Source organism: Drosophila virilis, chromosome 2, assembly GCF_030788295.1.
Source record: "Drosophila virilis strain 15010-1051.87 chromosome 2, Dvir_AGI_RSII-ME, whole genome shotgun sequence".
Taxonomy (NCBI): domain Eukaryota; kingdom Metazoa; phylum Arthropoda; class Insecta; order Diptera; family Drosophilidae; genus Drosophila; species Drosophila virilis.
Window position 1 is genome coordinate 29052701 of NC_091544.1, and position 21504 is coordinate 29074204.

General features: G+C 40.7%; 1 protein-coding gene across 2 annotated transcripts; it reads left to right on the plus strand.

Moving 5' to 3' along the window:
* Window positions 1-20: 20 nt before the first annotated feature.
* Window positions 21-21312, plus strand: neur (E3 ubiquitin-protein ligase neur). Of its 2 annotated transcripts, none has more exons than XM_015170605.3 (3): window positions 21-283; window positions 17307-19060; window positions 19602-21312. In XM_015170605.3, the coding sequence occupies exons 1-3, from the start codon at window positions 259-261 to the stop codon at window positions 19851-19853; spliced, it is 2031 nt and encodes a 676-aa protein (XP_015026091.1). In that variant the 5' UTR covers window positions 21-258; the 3' UTR covers window positions 19854-21312. The 2 variants fall into 2 exon arrangements, with proteins under 2 accessions (XP_015026091.1, XP_002056301.2); XM_002056265.4 differs by lacking the exon at window positions 21-283 and adding an exon at window positions 7178-7695.
* The last annotated feature ends 192 nt before the right edge of the window (window positions 21313-21504 follow it).

Consider the following 21504-nt stretch of genomic DNA (forward strand, 5'->3'; position numbering starts at 1 on the left):
ATTGGCCTGCCGGCAGCCAACCAAAATAAAATAAAAATGTGGCCACTAAAAATAAAAAACCAATCAACTAATTGTTTTGCATTGCATGCATATAATATGTAACAGAACGCCTCAGTATACGGTATACTTTCTTAATATGCGTACGGCAATCTAAGTGCGTGCAAAATTTGGAATGTTAGTGAAAGCTTCAAGGAAATTTATACCAAAATAATCTAATCATTAGCTACTAATGAGTAAGCTGCATTAAATGCAGTAAGCATGGGTCAGTCGGCAGGTAAAATCGGTAAGTCAAATAAATTTCTAACGTGTTTGTATAGTGCATTATTAATACTGGGCCCACAGTGAGTTATGAGCTATGCCTGTTTTTCAACATGTAAACTGAATGTAGGCTGCTAAGTTTGCAGGTTTGCGAAGAATGGTAAAATTCCTATAATGTATTCGCTAGATACTCTATGTCACAATTGGCAATAGTTAAAAGTTGCCTGCCGCATTCCAATGGGGTTTGTGACCTTCCCTCGCCCCATGCACGCGTGCAGAAACAGCTGTTTGCCTTAGCGATGACACTACGAGGGCTCGCGATAGTTTTCAAAACTACTCGTTCGAAAGGCGTTAAAATTTAAAAATAATTGAAAAAGGTGGCAGCGCTAATGACAAACTGCAGACTCTTGTGCTCTAAGGATCTATCATATTTTGCTGAAAGGCTGTGTACTAATTTAAGTAAATGCCATGGAATTCTTTGTGCTATACAATTTAGACCAGTTGGCTTTAAGGTGCCGACGCTTTAATACCCTTTATATGTTCTTTCTCCTACGATATATTATCTTAGACAAGATCGATGCGTTTCCTCGTTTGGAAATTTTTTTTCACAATTCGTTTCTTTCCTTCTTGTCCAACTTTTGATTTTCTTTAAATAGTATCAAAAAAGATTATAAAAAGGTATAATAAATAAGCAGAAATAAAGTAAAAGTATGTATGTAATACTTCGTTAAAGGCACTTGGAAAACTTAGACAAAGGACCATGGCTTCATCAAATACGCCCTGAGAAGGGCTTGGTTAATACCTTAACCTAAATTAATGACGATTTTAAATGTGCTTACCTTACCTTTTAAAGAAACTAGAGCAAACCATGGAATATCCTTAAAAAAGGACTTGCTTTATAATAGCTATAACGCTTAGAAATGATCTGAATTAAATTGGGTACTTATGTATGTTCTTTATCGACATAGACAGCATTTTACCTAACAAAGCGCTCACAAAACACCTGTACAATGCGTACGAGTACCCCATTTATGCCTTGGCCAAGGGTAACATGTCTCTATGCAATAGGGATATCAAATCCTTAAGCAGCTTAGAGCTGAAGAAAGTCAAAAATTGTGAAGTGCTCGACGCCAAGGAGTGAGAGAAACTCTCACGCGGCTATAAAAACAGTTTAGGCACCGGGATTTCAATCAATAGATGGGCGCGAACTTTGACGTAATGCAAGTACTGCGGGCTACAGGTGCCCGTCCAGTTACCTGTCCTGTCCGTTCTACCACACAGCAAATCAGTGTATATATATATACCCGATTTCAATGATGATTTCTATGCAGCTGGTAGACAATAAATTATAGAGTTTATGGCCATGATTTCTTGCAAAGGTAAGGAAAGGACAACGAAGGATAATGGAAAACCCAATAAGTGAAAATGCAGCGCACACATTTGCCAGCACACGGGCCAGGTAGAAAAAAACACACAACATTTTGACCATGAGCGAAACAAAGGCCCAGACAATGGGTGAGAACAGCTACGCATCGGTCTATGTGACTCGCTAAATGCGCGAGTTTTCCCAATATTTAAACTTTCCGCAAACAGCTTCTAACGGACTGCACAAGGCTGCATCCATAAGATACATTTCCCGTTTATTCCCGCTCTCCACATATGTTGATTTTTGGCGGGTATTTTTCGGGGCAACGCGCAGGCGTCGCGTCCCTGATATTTGATTAGCGTATGCGGATGCGACTGCCAAAGGAAGTGACGGCGTGCAAACCCAAAAAAAAAAACGCTAGATTTTGATCAGTTTCACCCTCGCCCACGTCCCGTCTCGCCGTGCTGCACAACTGCCGCTGTCCCAGCCGCAGGTATGCGGCACCCGAGAGGTTCGTCTCTATATATATAGACTGTTTCCTATACATCAAATATACACATGTGTACACTGTAAACAATTTGGACTTGCTTACAAAAAGAAAAAAGAAAAAAAAAATGTTGGTTAATATTTCGACTTTACGATCTTCATCTATTTTCAAAATTAGTAAAGAAATTTCTTATATTTTGATTACTTTCAATAACGTATAACAAAATTGGCGGAGATATCTGTCATTTCCTGAACAGCCTTAAATTAGCAGCTCTCAAGTTTAGTTCCCGTCGTGCTTAGAGCATGAATAGATCGGCGAAAGGGCATTCTATATATATGTACGATAACATATCATATTGCAGAGTTAATCAGCAATTGTATTTAAATTTTCTTAGTTAATTTGCTGACACTTTAAGACTAACCAGGACTGCATTCAATACACATTCCTTTAGTCCAAGAAAATGATTTGAAAAGTAATCAATAATTTTTTACTGTGCATGGAGTAATGCCTGCTGCTGTCGATCTCAAGTGCTTGCGTAATTTTCTTTCTTTCTTTTTCATTTCCTTGTCTTCAGCCAGGATTAGTTTTCTATATTTATGTACAATGCACACAACTGTTGTTGTAGACTCTCTCGCTCTCCCTCATATGTGATCCTCGGGATCCTTTGCATATGTCGTTTTCTAATTAAACATGCTTTGGGCAACATTTTCCTTTGGATATTTGTTACACTTTTCGTCTCTGGGCTCTGAGCTCATTTTATTGATCCGAGTCCAAAGATATTCGAATGAGTTTTTCTATAGCCGGTTTCAGCTGCTCTGCCGAAACGTTATCCAGGTGTTTGCGATAAGAATATCAAATATTTAAATTGCTGGAATCTAAATTTGACTTCTCCGCACGCTTCTCTCTTGCCTTTTAGCCATATGCGAAAAGTGTTTATTGGAAATCAATAACAAAACTCGTTTAGCTTCTGATAATATATTCATATATTTCCTATACTCATTTCAGCATTTAGTTTTATGTAAAAAAAAATTACCTTTAACTTATCTAAAAACCACTTGAACCCTTTTTCGTAATATATTCAATTAAAAACGAACTACTTTTCCGTCCTTATATTGTCATAGGCGACAATTTAATCAAGAACTTGGTTAACATTTTTTTGTTTTTTTTTTATCTATTTCACGCTCGAGTTTAAACTTGTCTGTCAAGGTTGAGCCATTTACATTTACCTGATTATGCTGAAATTGAAAAATAATAGCGAAATTGTGATTAGAAATTATATCGAGTTATTGATGTAATATATCATATGAAGATATACTTAGACACTTCATTATTAATTTATCATTTACTTTGATATCTGAAATAATGAAAGCAACTACAAAGTTTAAGATAAAAATATTGTTGATGTGATTAAACAAAGTTATTTATTTGAAATAGATCTAGTCAATTAATTTTTTAGAAAAAATATATTTTTCGTGGTTTTTATAATATAATCAATCAATAAAATATTTATTAAAAGAAGATGTCTTAAAGCTTTTGAGCCGAGCCGAAACTCTAACTGAATGCATGCGTTTTGATCTTTCAAAGCTTTAAAGCTCAGTCCGCATAAGGGTGTGGGATAGACCAAATAACAGTTTACAGCTTTTAAGCTCTGATTAAGAAACAAAATTTGTTTAGTCGGAGAAAGCTCGAGGTGTGAATCGAACCATTTTAAAAAGCTCTAATCGAACGGTTCAATTCATTAGGTTCGATCCAGATTCAAGTCGACTAAACAAGCTTTAAAGTATTAAGAGTACAGCCATTGCAAGCTTTTAAGCTCTGTCTAGCTGCAGCTTTTTACTTTACTTTAAGGACATATGCTTTAAGAAACGCTGACCACAGGACGCGTGATCTTGTGGTTTTCTTTCTTTTCAATTTTTTGTTGTACTTTTTACTTTTTATATAAAGTATGTGGACAACTGTTGTCCGAACTGCGAGCACTCTTGATGAAGGATAATAATTGCTTTGATGGCCAGACCGATGTCTGGTGGATGCCTTTACATACGTTGACAGCAGATGCAATTTGCCAGATCGGCAAAGGATCAACAGAGGCGACGGCCAAAACGGACACACAGACCGGACAGAAAAGCATTTAAATTTTTGATATTAAAGTGGAAATGCATATTCAGCATCCTGGCTGGCAGCAGCAGGCGCGCGTACCGCGTCCTAAATGCAAGGAAATACAGCTGCTGTCGCTGAGCCTGGACAAAATACAAATAATACCAAAAATAATATGAAATAAAAAGGACATGCTGGCGAAACAGGAACCACAAAGGAGACCAATGCTAAATTTGCAAAACCTACCCCCAACAAATACGTGTAGATCAGTCGCATCTGTGGCTGCATTTCGCATTTTGAAAGGGTTTTTACAGTCTCTTGTTTTGTTTGTTTGCTGGCCAAAACCAGGTGTAAATTTTACCTCTTCCACTCTGTTTTCCCCTCGTCTGCATAGCGAAGAATTGGGTTTCCGAAGCGTTTGTTCGGCTTGGCAAACACGTGGCGGACGTGCGCCAGTTGTCTGTCTTTGATAAGACGCCTCCCTACTTTATATTTATATATTAAATCATATGCGCAAAGTATATTTTTTTTTTTTCATTCTTCAATACACTCAGCGAAATGCAGCTGCTTGAAGTTCCAGCTTAATTAAGCTGAAGTTGAGCTCGTTTTACTTTAAAACTTTTTCCAAGTAGCTAAAAATTATATTTCTAGAAACTGAAGAAACTAAGAGCAAAAAGAATAACAACTAGACTTAAAAAACAAGTTTACTTATTTTAAGAATTTGCTTAATTTAAGTATTTAAAGTCTTGTTTTTAGGCATGTCAGAAATATACGAAAAAAAAACAATTTGTCGAAGTTCTGCTTAAAGTAAGCTTAAATTTTACTGAGGTTTCACTTCTAAAAACCGAATTCTTATTCTAAGTAAAAGTTTACTTATTTTAATCATTTTCATATTTGAAATGAGGCCGTTAAGTGTCGCATTTTAAGTATTTGGAGTTTTGTTTTTTGTCCTGCCGGAAACAACAGTAAAAGTCTTTACTTAAAAGTGAATTCTCATCTTAAGAAATTTTAAACTTCTTCAAATTTAAAGCGATTTTCGCCAAGTGTAGGCCCCCATGGCTAGCAGCTCCGTCGCTCTGCCTGGCTGTCTGCCCGGGGGAGATAATTCTGCCTTTTTCGCCTGTTTTCGTGCAGTATTCAAATTATTTTTAACTTTAGAATTTTTATGGCACATGTGTGTGTGTCCCCATTTGCAGAAATATACTCTAGAGTCGCGCTCTATAGGGTCGCTCGCTCGTTCGATCTCTCCCACAAACATTTGGAAACATCTGCTGCTTGGTTTAAGGTTCCTTATCTTCCTTCTACTTCTACTTCGTCTTCTTCTTCTTCCCCTGCTGCCTCTACTTCTATGTATTTGCCATTTGTCTTTGCCTTGACAATTGTCGACGTTCGGTTCTATGGCCTTTGGGTTCAAGGCTCTATTGTACTCCGATGTCACATGGTTTTGCGTAGTTCTATAGTTATTCTAACCGTACCATGCCATGGCTATTTAAATCAATATCTGTAGAAAATTGTCTTAAGCCAGCATTTAATGCAAATGCCAAACGAAAATTTGTATGCCCTTCTATAAGATTCCCAATTTTGATGATGATCTCATGTGCCTCATGTACCCCATTTTTGCAACATTTATTCTTAGACAAATATATAAAAGATATGTTATTTGGTTTGTAATTTCATCAAGCATTCCCGTGAATCATTATTAACTAAGTTTATCAAAATCATTATCAAACTGATTTATGGCAATCGAGTGCTGTACGATACGAATTTTCCTCAATAATCGCTTTTACAACACTTCAAGGGGGGAACTTCACAAATGAAGGTACTCATAAATGCGAAAACCCCGAAGAAACCCCCTGGATTTTATTATATATATAAAATCTGGTGAAATACTTGTATATATTTTCTCAGTTGACTTGGTCAGAAACCTTATCTGGCCAAAAATAAGATTGATAATAACATATTAGAGTAAAAATGTGAATAGAAAGTAATTCTCAATTGTGGAGGAACTCGCATGATCTAAGTTTTCTCGACACGTTGCAAACCCTACTTTCCCCAGATGAACTCTCCCAAGTTCAGAAATTCGCGTATTAACACTCAACTCTCGGCAGCCAACAGACCTTATATCGCCCCGTGATGCCTAATAAAAAAGTGTTTTGAACTTTACTGAACTTTGGCCAAAAGTGCCGCAAGACAGTTAGCGGCGTCTTCGCAGCGCAAAAGAGCAACAGCAGCTTGGTCAAAATGCAGGCGGCTAACAAACCTGGCCTAGAACAGCCGCCGTCAGCAACAACAACAACTACAACAACAACAACAGGCAGCGATCAAGGTGCACAACGATCAGGCAGCAGCAACAACAACTGCGTTGAGGAAATTATAAGGGAGGTTCAATACACGCGAAAGGCAGGCACAAAAGCGAAACCATAGTAAATAAGAAACAGCTGCAAGCAGCGCTGCGTCGGTGTGTTGCCTGCTGCGCTCTCTCTCTCTTGCGCTCTCTCACATACTCTTTTTTTTTTTTTGAACATCCTCTAAGCTAGAGATGTGCGCTTGAGTTGGGGGCTCGAGTCACGCGGCTCACTACTAGAAAAAAAAACAGAAGAAACAAAACTCTTCTGATCTCTTAGTTTTCACACAGAACCGTGTGGTGCAATCAATTACGGTTTGTTTAAGAGCGCGCTGCACTTGCTTCAAATGTTTGAGAAAGTTTCCTTTCACTCAAATATGCAACGTGCGTAGATAGAAGACAGCATAGCCATCATTTAAAAGGAGCTTATGCTCAAAGCTTTTGAGTCAAGGAATCCAAGCTTTGACCCTGATGGCCGCTCGGCAAATGCAGTCAAACGACACGAAACGCACTCGTGCCTGTTTTGCGCTCACGCGCTCACCGCTGCTCAGCTGACGCTGGCGCTGACGCTGTCGCTGGCGGCGCAGCCTTTTTACTTTGCCCGTTGCTGGCGCTGCAAAGAAGTTTCAGTTATAAAATAAACGTCGAAGTGTTTGGTACGCAGCTGGCACTGACGCTCGTTCGTTTCGTTTTCGTTTCGTTTTGTCCGTGTTTGGTTCTCGTTCGCGTTTGTTTGTACCGTTGCAAACAATAAATATATATGCAAATACCAAAATGTTTTAAATGTATAACAAACTCTATTTATGCCAAAAAAAAAAAAGATTTGCCAAACAGCAAAGTTTTTTAGTTTTTGCCAAGCGCTTTTTCTCAGTTAGTTATTTTAAATTAATTTAACCGTTAACATGGGTCTATCGGATATACCAGCCAACTATATGCAACAAACCGGCCACAATCTGCAGCAACAACAACTTCATCATCATCATCATCACAATCATAATCATAATCATAATGCAGCAGCGGCTGCAGCGGCCGCCGCTCACGTTTTGGCCATGGAGAACAGCGAGCTCTTGATGAGTCCCAAGGACAAAATGTCCAGCAAAAAGAAAATGCACTTGCTGAAGAAAATCAAGAAACGCTTTGGACTCGGTTAGTACAAAACAAAATGCAAATAAACAAACAATTCAAACTTCCATTCCATTGCATTATTTCAACGTAATTACAGCGTGCGAAAATTCGTCTTGAACTATATAAATAATTCATGGCAAAGCAACTTGAATTCATTTTTGCATATCTTGAAAATAATTCCCACATACTATTAACCCAGACGCGCGTTTATCATGTGTGTGTGTGTGTGTGTGTGTGCTGTTAATGAATGCGGCAAAGATAAATAAATACATTTAAACGCAAAGCAACAACAAACAGTATTTAAATACATTAGCATTTTTTCCCTTCCCTTTAAATCATTCATAAAACTCTCAGCAAAAACCACTTGAGATTGTTTAAACAAAAGCGATTCGCGTGTGTCCAAGATTATGGCTCTAAAGTTCGCTTGAGATTTTTTTTGTTAAAGCCTGCGTAGTTCTTCACGAATCTGCAAACTTCCCTATTCAGGTCTTATATGAAACTAAGCTAAGCGAAAACAGTTAAGTTAGATAATCTCATGAAACTAGCTTTAACAGTAAATCGGGCCCTATTTCATTAAGTAACATACATATATTCTGTGTGTTTTAGTTTAGACCTTATTTAAGAGCATAAAAGCCGCTAAAACATTTTAAAAGATAATATTTCCAAGAATTTCTGAACAATTTCCAACACTGGCACATTCACCGGAACTCCTCTCGATCTCTCATCAACGAAAAAAGAAAAACAGAAACAATTTGCAAAGTCTCCATACGTTGAATGAACCAAAAAATCAAAACATTTATACACATACAAATACATATAGCCCATATACCAAAACCAGGGCGATTATGTTTATCATAGCGATTTGACATTTTGTTTTGATTTCATGCAGCTGGAAAAGCCTCTCTTGGCACGCTCGCGCTCTTCGCTCTTCGCTCTTTGCTCTTCGCTCTTGTTCTGCAGACGGAGCAGCAGAAGGTAAACTACGGGAGAGAAAAAAAACCTTACCAAGCCTCAAGCCAATGACGCATACATTACGACCTGCCACCGCAACCCCCTCTACCCCTGGACAGGCCCTACAAGTCTGGCCAAATGCCCCATTCAGCAGTCGCTTGTTGTTGTAGTAGTTGGATTTGTACGCGAAGCGCCGTTGCCGCCGTCGGCAACTGGGCAAAGCAGCAGCCAAAGCAAAGCAACAAAAAAAAAAAAAAACCAGGCAGAAGACAAGCTTTAAAGAGCGTCTAGAGGGGGGGGCGTTGGCTTAAGGCGAGTTGTTGTAGCTGCGTTTTTAGGCTTACCCGTTGCCCCTTCCAATTTCATTCCAGTTCGTTTTGAACGTGCGGCATTTGCGCTGCGTATCGGTAATCAATGAAATTACTTTGTTGTTGTTGTTGCTGCCTGGAATCAGCTGCTTGTTGCTGTATTTGTTGTTTTTGTTTTTCTCTATTACACTTTGTTAGCAGTTATTGTTGTTGTCATGTCCTCTGCTTCTTGCCCGTCCGTTGGCATGCCATAGACACAGCCGTCGCTTTTGACTTTGGCTTTGGTTTATCTGCTTTTACTTGAGCTTCTCACGGTTTACTTTTGCTGCCGCTGCTGCTGCTGCTGCTGTTGTTGTTATTGTTGCTGGCGCTGCCAACTTCACTCAAATTTCAAATGCATTCTGCAGGCTTCATTTGTTACGCGCCGACAAATATTTGCTCAACAGCGCATCTCACACTCCCCCGAAGCACACACACACACACACACACTTATGTAAATGTTTATGTATGTGCGATAAATAAAAATCGCACAACTTTCAATTGCTTCTCTCATTTTTGTTTTGCTTTGCCTATGAGCTCATGAGTGCCGCTTCTGATGCGTCATCCTTCAAAACGTTTGAACACTGCAAATACACACACACATACACACACACACACACACACACACACACACACACACACAATATTTTTATTTTGGTCAAGCTGATATTTACTAAGATAACAGCGTATTGGCGATCGCAATTTCTGTAGAGTATAAATACATACACACTTTCCAGGAAGAGCGCATTTAATTGTCACATAAAGAGAGTCTGTCTAACCCCTAACGCCTCTTGGACGCACATTTAAAAGTATCATGTAACTTCGTGCAGATCAGGGATTGAGGGCTTTAGAGCTATACGAAAACTGTTTTTAGCTATTATAAAGTACATTTTACAGTTTGCTACAATAAAGTAACTGCGCTTTTGCACTCAAGCATAAGTTTTTATCACAGTGACCCACATACTCTTCTCCCGAGTTTATCAGTTAATGAACCAGCCTGACAGCTGAGCACATGCAATGCTCGGGCATATCTACTGAGAAATATTGTTAACAGTTTGCCAGGCGAATAGATAATAGTCGTCGTACACCCTATAGATACACGATAAAACCGTCTTGGGTGTCGCAACAACGGGCAGGTAGCAACAGGTAAGGCCAAGATGCGGGTCTGGACAAACAGCTGCCTTCCAACAGGCTCTCGGCAATTAACTCACGCAAAAGGTGGCCCAAGAGGCAACTCGCACCAATTATGCACGCGCTCCGTTCGACAATCGACTGGCCATATAAATCAAACGCTAGATGCCTGCATATCTACGGGCCGTATCGGCCAAGTCCAAAAAAAAGAAAAAAAAAAAAACAAATTCAGCTGTTCATCGATTGGCTTTTTATTTCGGGCTTGTGTTCTTGTTTCGCTGTCATGTTTAATTTTTTATTTTTTTTTTGTGGCGCTGCGTTCGCATTATATTAAAGGTTGGCTGTGCGTTAATGTGTCGGGAACTAGATTTTTCGCCTATGTTGCGCATAAGTTACGCTACTTTTTCGCAGCTGTGCATGATTATGCAGAGAATATCAAAATTTACATGATGCGCCTATTAGCTGAGCTAATTTTAGCTCAATGGAACAGCTGGAAGGAAATTGACAATTAAGAGAACAAACTCATGCAAATTTGGAAGAGCTTGAGCCAGACTAAATAGAGACAGAGACAGCGTTAGAGAGTAAACGCTGGCACGTACAGTTATTTAGCTTTTCCAAGTAATAAATACGTGATAAAACAATAAAAATCCACTTGCATTATTATCTACTCAAATGCATTGTTATAATGTTATAATGATGTGTAAGCTCTTCAGCTGTCTAGGTCTATTAAGCGCGTGCTTGTGTTGCGCTCACTCGCTCTCTCTCGCTCTCTCTCTCTCTTGCTCGCTATGCCTGAGTGATTTAATTACAAAGAGGCAGAAGCTGAAGTGGTCTAAGAGCTGGGCAGAGGAACTGCGACGCTGCTGTGCAGTCAAGTGCGCCGGCTTTTCACATACGTGTGTATGTGTGAGGAAATGCACTGTGTAGATGTATGTGTATGTCTGCATATGTATGTAACTCTTCACTAGCCCTTTCTCATCAAACGTAGAAACAATTGCAACGCTTCGATAAACAACAACACAACGAAACGGAAGAGCGTCAAGTCCGCCATCTTATCTTTATACAGTATACATAGCTTATGTTATTTTCATACTTTATGAATATCTACATATACATATATGCATGTATGTTCAATTCTTCAACTGAAACGGGCTCCAATTCCTATTTTGAGCACTGCGCTAGCTTCTTGCCAGGGGTCGCATGCTTCGCTGCGCATATGGAAAACAACCAAAAGCCCCGCCCCGCTGCTCCCTCCCTCCTTCTCTTCAGATACCCATATAGACAGACAAGACTCATAAACAGCGCAACTTGTAAAAATAAACCATGTAAAATTTGATTTGGCCACCCTCGCGGCAGCTAATTATACACATGTACATAAATATGTTGCATGCGTGTGTGTGTGTGTGTGTTTGATAGATTGAGACAATATTGTGACGCTGGCAGTCATTGAACCCTTGAGGTGTGATCAGTATTTTTTTTAAGCTAAAGCTCTACAGGAAATTGCAGCGAGTGCAACTCAAACTTTCAATGAATTGTGACTCACTATGGCAAGGGAAATTCAGCTGCAGGGAAATTTAACAGTTGTTGCTCTCACATTAAAACAATATCACAATTGTTGCCATTACTTTTACTCTTCAACAAGCACACACACGCACATCAAATTGTCATGCATCCCATGGCAGTGTCATCAGATTTCGCTTAATCGCATAAAAAAGTGCATTGTACGACTGCAGCAAAAGCAGCAACAAAAACATCATTCCATAGTTTTGACCTCTTGCCGGCCCTCGGCCAGCGTCGGCCGTTTATTGTGCAATTATTTCTTGTTCTTTTTTATATATATACATGTGTGTGTGTGTGTGTGTGTTCTATGGACAATTTGCTCATTTGTGCTTTTACGGCTTCTATAGTTGCATTGTGTTAGAGCGGGCGGCAGACAGTGTGCGGCGGCGGCGGCGGCGGAGTGTGAGTATGTGTAATTGGCCTGATGCTTTTGTGGTTTCCGCTGCGGCAGAGCGGAAGCGGTTTTGCATGCACCAGAAGAAAACAGCAACAAGTTGCAGAGCGGGCAGCTATGTCAAGTGCCGTCTCTCTTTCACATACTCTCTTAGAAAGCACAAATTTGTTTTTGAAATGTACGTCAGCGCTTCTGGCCTACGCACCGGTTTTTTGTTGTTTTGTCATAGGTTATAGGTCACGTGTCGCCCAACATTGTCATTGTTGCCCACGTGCGTAGGCAATTCGGAACGTGTGGCAACAATTAACGCGAAGGCCTCTTTAATTATTGCCGGAAATGCTTGACAATTCAAGTAAAGGCGTGCAGGCGGCGGCGGCGGCGGCGGTGGCGGTGGCGGCGGTGCCTGTGTAGATCGATTACAAAGTGTATCAATTGATGCGGCCCACGTTGCCACTGCGTTTGTTTGCGTTTGGTCAATTGACAAATGAGCACGACTTTGAGTGGGTGCTCTCTTCGATGGCGTGTGCTTTCGCTTAAGCTTCAACTTGTAGGCTTGTCCAACTAAAAGCCCACATATTAACTCTCATTTAAGACGCCCCAGCCCACACATACCACCACACGATCACAGGGAAATTTGGTTAGAAAAAAATGCCGATTGCGTGGGCAGCGCATAACTCAATTTGTGGGCAGACTTGTCTGGCCAGTGTTGCCACTTGTCGGGCAATTCTCATACCCATAAAACCCGCACCATGAACTCTATGCGAAATTCTTGTGTACGCAACAAATCAGCGTTAATTTATGTTAATTAATTGCACACAATATGACGCCATTTATGAGGGGCAGCAAGTCAACATACAATAAAAAAATACATGTACATATGTGTAATAATAAAAAAGAAATTGTTGATAAAGAGACTACTATGCTGTTGATATGGAAAGCTCTATGTGAATTGCTTTCAAAATTCTTCAACACATTCGCAGCTCTATTAAAGCTTTGACAAATTGAGAGCTTTTCTTAATAAACATATTGATGCTTGAATTAATAACTATCTAAAACTTTGAAACCGTTTCCAACTTATATTTTTATTATTTACTGATTAAAGGCGTTAACAAACGATTTTTTTAGTATAAGCGCTTAAAGCTCTTCTCCTTGTTACTCTTCAAAGACTTTTAACTTAAAGCTTTGCATGCCTAATCGTTAAGCTATTGTTAATTAAAACAAGACATTTTAGCCACGCTTAAAAATCACATGACTTTGTTTAATATTTGCCTTGGCCCAAGCTCAATCATAATGATAATCAATCCTTAAAAATTGGTACACTTAAAGCTTCGAGTCGATGTTCTTCAAATATCAAACTAATGATCAGTCGGCCCCAAATGATTTCTAACGATCAATTTACAGCCAGTCGCTGTTTTGTGCTTTGTGATCTTCATCGTTGATCTGTTACATGAAGCGGCTAACAATGGCCCAACTGGGCAATTTGAGTGCTACTTCAGCCATTTTTATGACACCTGCATGATTTTCACATTTCTGTGTTTTGTTTTTTTCTTTTTTTTTCTTTCGGTTTTCGATTTTCCACCCGCTAACTGCAAAGGCAGCTGCGGCTGCCCCTTTAAGAGTTTACTCATCGCTGCAGTTGCAATTATTGTAGCTTGTTACAGGTTTTTCAGCCGAAAATAGTCAAGCATCCACAATATATATGTATATGTATATGTATATATCTATTCGCCTATATATACAAATTTGGAGTCGTGGGAATTTTTTTATTTTTTGCTCACGGCCAGCGTGGGAAATGTTTGAGACGCGTCTGCACTCAACGGTAAATCAGGTTTTTCCTTTGGCCAAAAACAACAACGAAAATTTGCCTGCGATCGTTTGGCAGATCGTTCGCTTCGTTTCCAGCTCGGCTCAGCTCGGACACGTTTGCCAATTTGATGATGTCGAATGTCGATTGTCGGCAAAACTCCAAAAAAAGCTCTGAACTCTGCAGCCGAACTTGCGCAGTCCCTGAATGATTGTAATGTGTGCCTCAGATTGGCCAATTTGTGTATAGCTGATCCTGAGAGTAACAAGCTAATTGCAATGAAAATAAATATTCAATTTGCACTGATATCTATTCTCCACAGATATCCTCATTGCAGATCGCTGTCTCACTGAGATCAACTCCACTCTGCTGCTCTCTACAGATCGATCTCGATCGATAAACATACGATCGCAACTATTAGAGATACAGAAGCACAGTATGATCATCAATTCTTCCATGCTATATTCTAAATGAACTCTCCACTCCTTTCTGCTAACGATCAGTTTGAGCTTTATTGGCATTTGACATTTGCTACAGAGATCTATATTTATTTGATCTGGCAAAGACATTGCTACACAGATCCAATTTCATTGGGCATTTCTACTTCAGTTGTTCTACTTGACTTTGTTCTACTCCAGTTCAACTGATCAGTAGATAATTTATATATGTTTAGCCGCGATCGTTTGCTGATCAACAAATGTTCACTTGCTCATATTTGTAGATATCTCTACTATGATCTTTTCAGCTGATCTTTAACACATGTTGACTTAAACTCGAATCCTTGTAGAACTGATCTATATATAATTATAAATAACTATGAGATGAAACTTTGTGATCTTTTCTGTCTCTCCCTCTGCCTCCCTTCCTCTACTACCGATCTACACATTGATGATCTCTAAACCCTTTAATCCTTGTCCCCCACGTTCATTAATGATCTTCAGTGCAATCATTAGCCAGCCGGCAGTGCTCATCATGATCCCATACGCATTTTCCAATTGTGCGCCTAGCTGCGGGCCCAGCTAATTAATTGACCGTGTTGCGGCCAAAGTTGCCAGCTAATTGATATGATCGTCGCGTAGCGCGTTAACCGTTTGATTTAAGCGTTGGATCGCAGAGAATAAAATGAAGAAAACATGATATTACGAGTATTTCATTCATTCGTGTCGACAATGTCTGGACTATTGAGGTCTGGGCCTCTGTCTCTGTCTGCGTCTGTGTCTGTGTCTGTGGCAAAAAGTAGGCGTCGCCGTTGCCGCCAGGCGACATCCTGCAGCTAATAAGCCCCAATACACGTAGACGACAACAAAGAAGCAGCAGCAGCAAAAGTGGAGCCGGCCCAAACGTGATTTCCGACTTCCTCGTTGCGGCCAATATCATAAATATTGATGCAATGCATTCTGCGCCAATGTACTCGGTCGGTCTAGCTGCAGATCTTTGGTATTATTTTAACTGGTCTGCTGCTGCTCTCGGCCAAGCGGAAGTCGGGCTGCTGCTGCTGCTGCTGCTTCCTTTGGCCCAGACTTCCGGGCTGTGCCGGAAGCGCGCTTAGCATATGAGTTCTGCTTTCTGCCGCGTTCTACTTGAATTGCAACCACACAGATTTTTCTGCTCACATGCAGTTCCCTCTCTCTCTCTCTCTCTTTCTCTTTCTCTTTCTCTTTGCACCCCTATATCATGGTCGGGGCAACGAACGCATTGAGTTTCAACCCTCGATGGAGATACTTTGCCTTGTCTCTAGCTTAGTTTCAAATTTTTTCTTTTAAGTGCTTTTCGTAATTTGAACATCTGTCGTTTTTTTTTGTTTTTTCTCTATCTCTCCCTTTTGCATTTGTTCGTCGCCAGCAACCCCTGTTGATCGCCTTGCTACCCTTAGCCATATACGGGGTTGTTTTACCTGTCTCGCTGCAGCTGCCTCGCAAAGGCAACGCCTTGGCGCACGGGCAGCTGCCACATGCCGCCTGATCAAATAATGCACAAAAGGATCCTTCAAGACGCTTGCCACCGCCTGTTGTGCCTGCGTGTGTGTGTGACCCATTCCTGAGACGCTGCCACGCGCCGCATATCAACATGGTAATCGGCGCGCCGTCTGTCTGACATTGTCCTGCTGTCGCAGTGCCCGTTTGATCTGTCTCTCGGCCCATTTTGTTCGGGCATCTTTTGCAACTGTTGCCTGGCATGCCGCCGCATTCCATATGCCATGCCCCAATGCCGAAAACCTGTCGCCAATGCCCCGATACCTTGATCATTATTAATATTGCAGCTAACTGGAGCTTACTCTTGGTCTTGCGTGTGGTAATTGTCAGGCAGCTGCTGTTACACTCAAGGGCTCGCAAGGTGCAATAATTGTAATGATCAGTCGAAAAGTTATTCGAATAAACATTTACTTTGGATCTGGCGAGCATCGGTTATTTGCAAGATATCGTTTCGACTTGAGATATCGAAAATTTATCCTCAAGCTATACTATTTGACATGAACATTTATACGATCTGGCATCTTCTTATAATTGCTTACAATTTACAGCTACGCACAACAAAAGAAACGTCTTAGTTTTGAATTACGCAATGTTAAATTGTTATACCTAGTCGTTCAGTTATTTGAGCAAACATTCAAATGTGATCTGGCAACTCTTGTTGCCCAACCTTAACATCAGTTACAATTACCAGCTACATTTTATAGCAAATAGGCAGCACCGTCTCGAGTTATGTTCAGTCAAAGGAAATACTTTTTCACGCAGGTAGTCTCCATATTTGACTGCGCACACACACACTCTGAAGAAATCCAACGAAGCGTACGGATTCCTAAGCCATGTGCTAGTTCTCATATTACAAACTCTTAACAGTAGCCCCTGGCAAGAGGCATTAACCCCTTCGGCAAGTACCCTTAAAAGTTAGATGGCGCAGCACGTGACTTTGATGTGCTGGGCAGATTCTTGAACTCTTTTCTTGTAAAAATCATAAATTGACAATTCTTTTAAAATTTCATTTCGATCAACGTTCGATATGCCTGCTACAATGCATAGCAGCTGTTGCTATACGAAGTTCTCGGAAGAGTTCAAGTGTAATGTGCATAGAGTTCCATAGAAAGGTATGTGGAGTATATGTGACGAAATGCTCAAGTGTTGGGTACAGCTCTTAGCAGAGGAATAGATGGAAAGCTATGACAGTGTTGTATTTAATTCCACTTTAAATCGTTTACTCACACTGAAATTGGCAATACACAGCTTTAAGCTCAAATAGAGCTTTAAGCAAGCTTAACTAACCTACGCTAACTACAAGAATTGTATTGAAAAACGATTAAAATGCGTTGAAAATCGTCAAAAAGCTTTAAAGCTAAAAGCGCATGCTAAATGTGCTTTAAAAGCTTTAAGCTTTGCAATTTTCCGCGCTCCTTGTCAGCTTTGTGATTCTCTTTTACTCATATGCTCTGTCTCTCTCTTTTTTATAGTTCGCCGTTCTCCCTCCTCCTGCCCGGGCCCCAACAATTTGCCGCCCCTGCAATTCCATACGGTGCACGGCGACAATATACGCATCTCCAGGGATGGAACGCTGGCGCGTCGCTTCGAGAGCTTCTGCCGTGCGATCACGTTCTCGGCACGTCCGGTGCGCATCAATGAACGGATTTGCGTCAAGTTTGCCGAGATCTCGAACAACTGGAACGGCGGCATACGCTTCGGTTTCACCAGCAACGACCCGGCCTCGCTGGAGGGCGCCCTGCCCAAATATGCCTGCCCCGATCTGACCAATCGGCCGGGCTTCTGGGCCAAGGCGCTGCATGAGCAATACTGCGAGAAGGACAACATTTTGTACTATTATGTGAACAATGCCGGCGATGTCATCTATGGCATCAACAACGAGGAGAAGGGCGTCATACTATCTGGGATTGATACGCGCGGCCTGCTCTGGACTGTGATTGACATCTATGGCAACTGCACGGGCATCGAGTTTCTCGATGCACGCATTTACATGTACCAACAGCAGCAGCAGCAGCAGCAGCAGCAACAGCAACAGCTACAGCAGCAACAGTTGCCCCAGCAGCAGTTGCCCCAGCAACAGCAGCAGCTGCCCCAACAACAGCTCACGGCGCATCATCCTCTGCAGCAATCGCGTCGCTCGCTGCCCGGCGGCACTGGCGTCGTTGTGGATCACGAGCTGGAGCGTCATGTGATGCCGTCGCTGCAGTCGCTCCATTTGGCCGGCACGGCTGCCGGCATTATTGAGCACGATCTGGCGAACGGCTTGCCGCCGTTGCGCTACAATGCCAATGGACGGCTGATACCCGTGCCCTTTCACATCACAAAGGGACGCAATGTGCGGCTGTCGCACGATCGCTTTGTCGCCTCACGCACCGAGTCGGACTTCTGCCAGGGCTATGTGTTCACGGCGCGGCCGATACGCATTGGCGAGAAGCTGATTGTCCAGGTGCTCAAGACGGAGCAGATGTATGTGGGCGCACTGGCCCTGGGGCTGACCTCGTGCAATCCGGCCTTGTTGCAGCCAAATGACTTGCCCAACGATTCGGATTTCCTGCTCGATCGTCCCGAATATTGGGTCGTTAGCAAGGACATTGCTGCGGCGCCGCAGCGCGGCGATGAGATCGCCTTCTTTGTGGCGCCCAACGGCGAGGTGAGCATCAGCAAGAACAATGGCCCAGCCGTCGTCGTCATGCATGTGGATCAGTCGCTCCAGCTGTGGGCATTCTTGGATGTCTACGGCTCGACCCAATCGCTGCGCATGTTCCGCCAGCAGCTGCCCAACATGGTGGCATACCCATCTCAGCCGCAGATAAACGCCGCTGCTGCAGCTGCAGCTGCAGCTGCTTCGACAACTGCCGCCAGCTCACGCATGCTGCCCATGGCCGAGTCGCTGAACAGCCTGAATGCCGGCCAGATGCTGGCCGCATCCAAAATGCAACTGAACGTTACCCAGTCGAGCAGCACGTTGGCCTCCACTGCCGGCAATGGCAGCCGCATGATCAGCATGCCCTCCAACGGGGACATCCTGCAGATACAGCCAAATGGCGGCGGCACAGTGCTCGTTGTTAATCTGCCGCCGGCCAGCAGCTCGCATGATCTCAACGGACAGCTGGCCGGGCGGCAGGCGGCAAGCGCCGCGGCCACCGTGACCAGCAGCGGCATTTTGGCCGGCGCCTGCTCCAGCGGCACATTGATCAGCACCACCAGCAGTCAGCAATATATTGAGGTGAGTTGAATGAATAACAATTATCAGCAAAGCGATTTATAGAAGAGATTCATTTTGAATAATGTCCATCAATATAGCTGGCACTTTAACTATCTGGCAGCACCAATAAATTGCAAGCCTGTTGTTAAGTTGGCTGCGCTAGCTCTAAGCCTAGTAACATTCATAGAATATTAATAACATTATTTATTCAATTATGCGTTACTTTTCCATAAACAATTTGACCTCTAATCGATCAAAACTAACTTATTGTCATTAAATGGACTGACATGGCTAACATATTGCTTGTGCTTGAGAAATTTAAAGATTATTTCCTTGTTTTTTTATTCCTTCTAAATCTTCAGTTTTCTCATTTTTATTTTGAATGGATATACTTCAAGCTTCAACTATCTGGCAACACCACACATATGTGTGCTGTTGTTAAGTTGGCTGCGCTTGTGAAATAAAATCGAATTCCTAATTGAATCTATGTTATGAAATAATTTCAATTACTCTTATCCAAATACAATATTAATTTATTCTCTTCTCTTTGATAACCATGCAGCCGGTGGCCCAAAGCACCAGCACACTAAACGGCACCAAATGGAAGGACAGTCTCAGCGACCAGCAGAGCACCGATTCCAGCGCCGAATGCACCATCTGCTATGAGAATCCCATTGATTCGGTGCTCTACATGTGCGGGCATATGTGCATGTGCTACGATTGCGCCATCGAGCAGTGGCGCGGCGTTGGCGGCGGTCAGTGTCCGCTCTGCCGAGCAGTCATACGCGATGTAATACGCACCTACACGACGTAGGCAGTCAAAGCAGTTACCCAAAAAAACAAAATACACACAAAGAAAACCCTCGTCTATTAGCACACACACACACACACACACTCAACGCATTTTCTTCGAAAGACGCAGCAATTTCCTAACTTTGAACTCGCAATCGACTTAAGCAAGAAGTATAAATTTAATGTTTAGCAAGAGATTTGCAACAAGCGCAAAGAAAATATTTATAACAACACAAATTCGTCAATGAATTTTTTAAAGCAACTAGTATTAGCAACTAGTTTTGATAGCAAAAAAAAAAAAAGAAAAGAAAATAAGAAATATAGAACCTGAAAATAAACTGATATTTTTGCAATTAACTGAAAGAAAGGCAAACTTCAAAAAAGGAAACTAGTTGTAGAAAAAACAAAAGGAACACTGACTTTATTTATGCTTAATCTTAGCTCTAGACGTATGCTTAGTATAAATATTTAATTTTTTGTGATTTTAATGCTAAGTGCTGCGGCGACAAGCCAAAAGATTTGTTCAATTTAATTCAATTGATTTAAAGATATATATATATTTAATTTTTTTTTAAGAATTCAATTGCGATGTATTAGCATGTTATATAAATATATAAAAAACCAAAGTATTTTTGTATAGCTCTTAATTTGTTGTTGCAAATTTATATAAAGACAAAATTTTTAAAAACCTGTGCAAAAGAATTGAAACACAAAATCAACTTAATATATTGTATTTGTTTATTTGGCGTATTTTTAAATCATTTTGGTGCTAAATGTTTGGATTGTAGCATAAAATTGTTAAGGCATGTACGAAACATTTTCTTTAGGTTTGCAGCAACAAAAATTTAAAGAACAAACAAAGTATATATATAGAAGAACCAAAACTCTGCCGTCAACTTAAAATTTCTTAAATAAAAATGCATACACTAATAAACTTATAAAATGGAAAAACAAAAAAAAAAAAAACAAAAACAAGACACCAAAAGTAAAACAAAAAAAGACTAGTTTAAGCACGAAATGTTAAGAAAAATGTTGTTCAGCCAATTAATTTTGCACCAAAATAGACAAAAATATAATATATAAGTTAAATCTTAAGTACTTAAGTTAATTTCTAGTCAACGAATTATGCTGAAGTTTACTATAAAAGACGATTTCATTCGAAAGTAAATTATAAAAATAAACACTGCACGCTATGCAACTTTAAAGAGACGCATTTTATGATAACTACAATTAAGTAGCGCACAGTTATAAACAAAAAAACAAAAAACAAAAACTACATAGAACAAAAGACTTCGCTTGAAACAAATATTGAAATAAAATGGATATGAACTTAAACCATTTGAATGAAAGTGAAAACATGCAGTTAGAGTATTGCCAATAATTAATTAACTCAAGCAAACAAAAAGAAGAATGAAAAAAAATGAGACAAACAAACAACCAGAACAAATATATACTTTACCTAAGATTGTATTAAAAACAACTTATTGATGCAAAAACAAAGGAGTATGCTAAATGTAGCGCAAGCTACTTAACTATTTTGTTATAAGAATTGAAATTGACAATTGAGTTTTAGAGCGGATAAAACAAACTACTGATAATTAATTTTAATTTTTTTAAAACCAAGTACTAAATGCTACAATGCCTAGTTATGAATAAATGTAAATGAATTTATG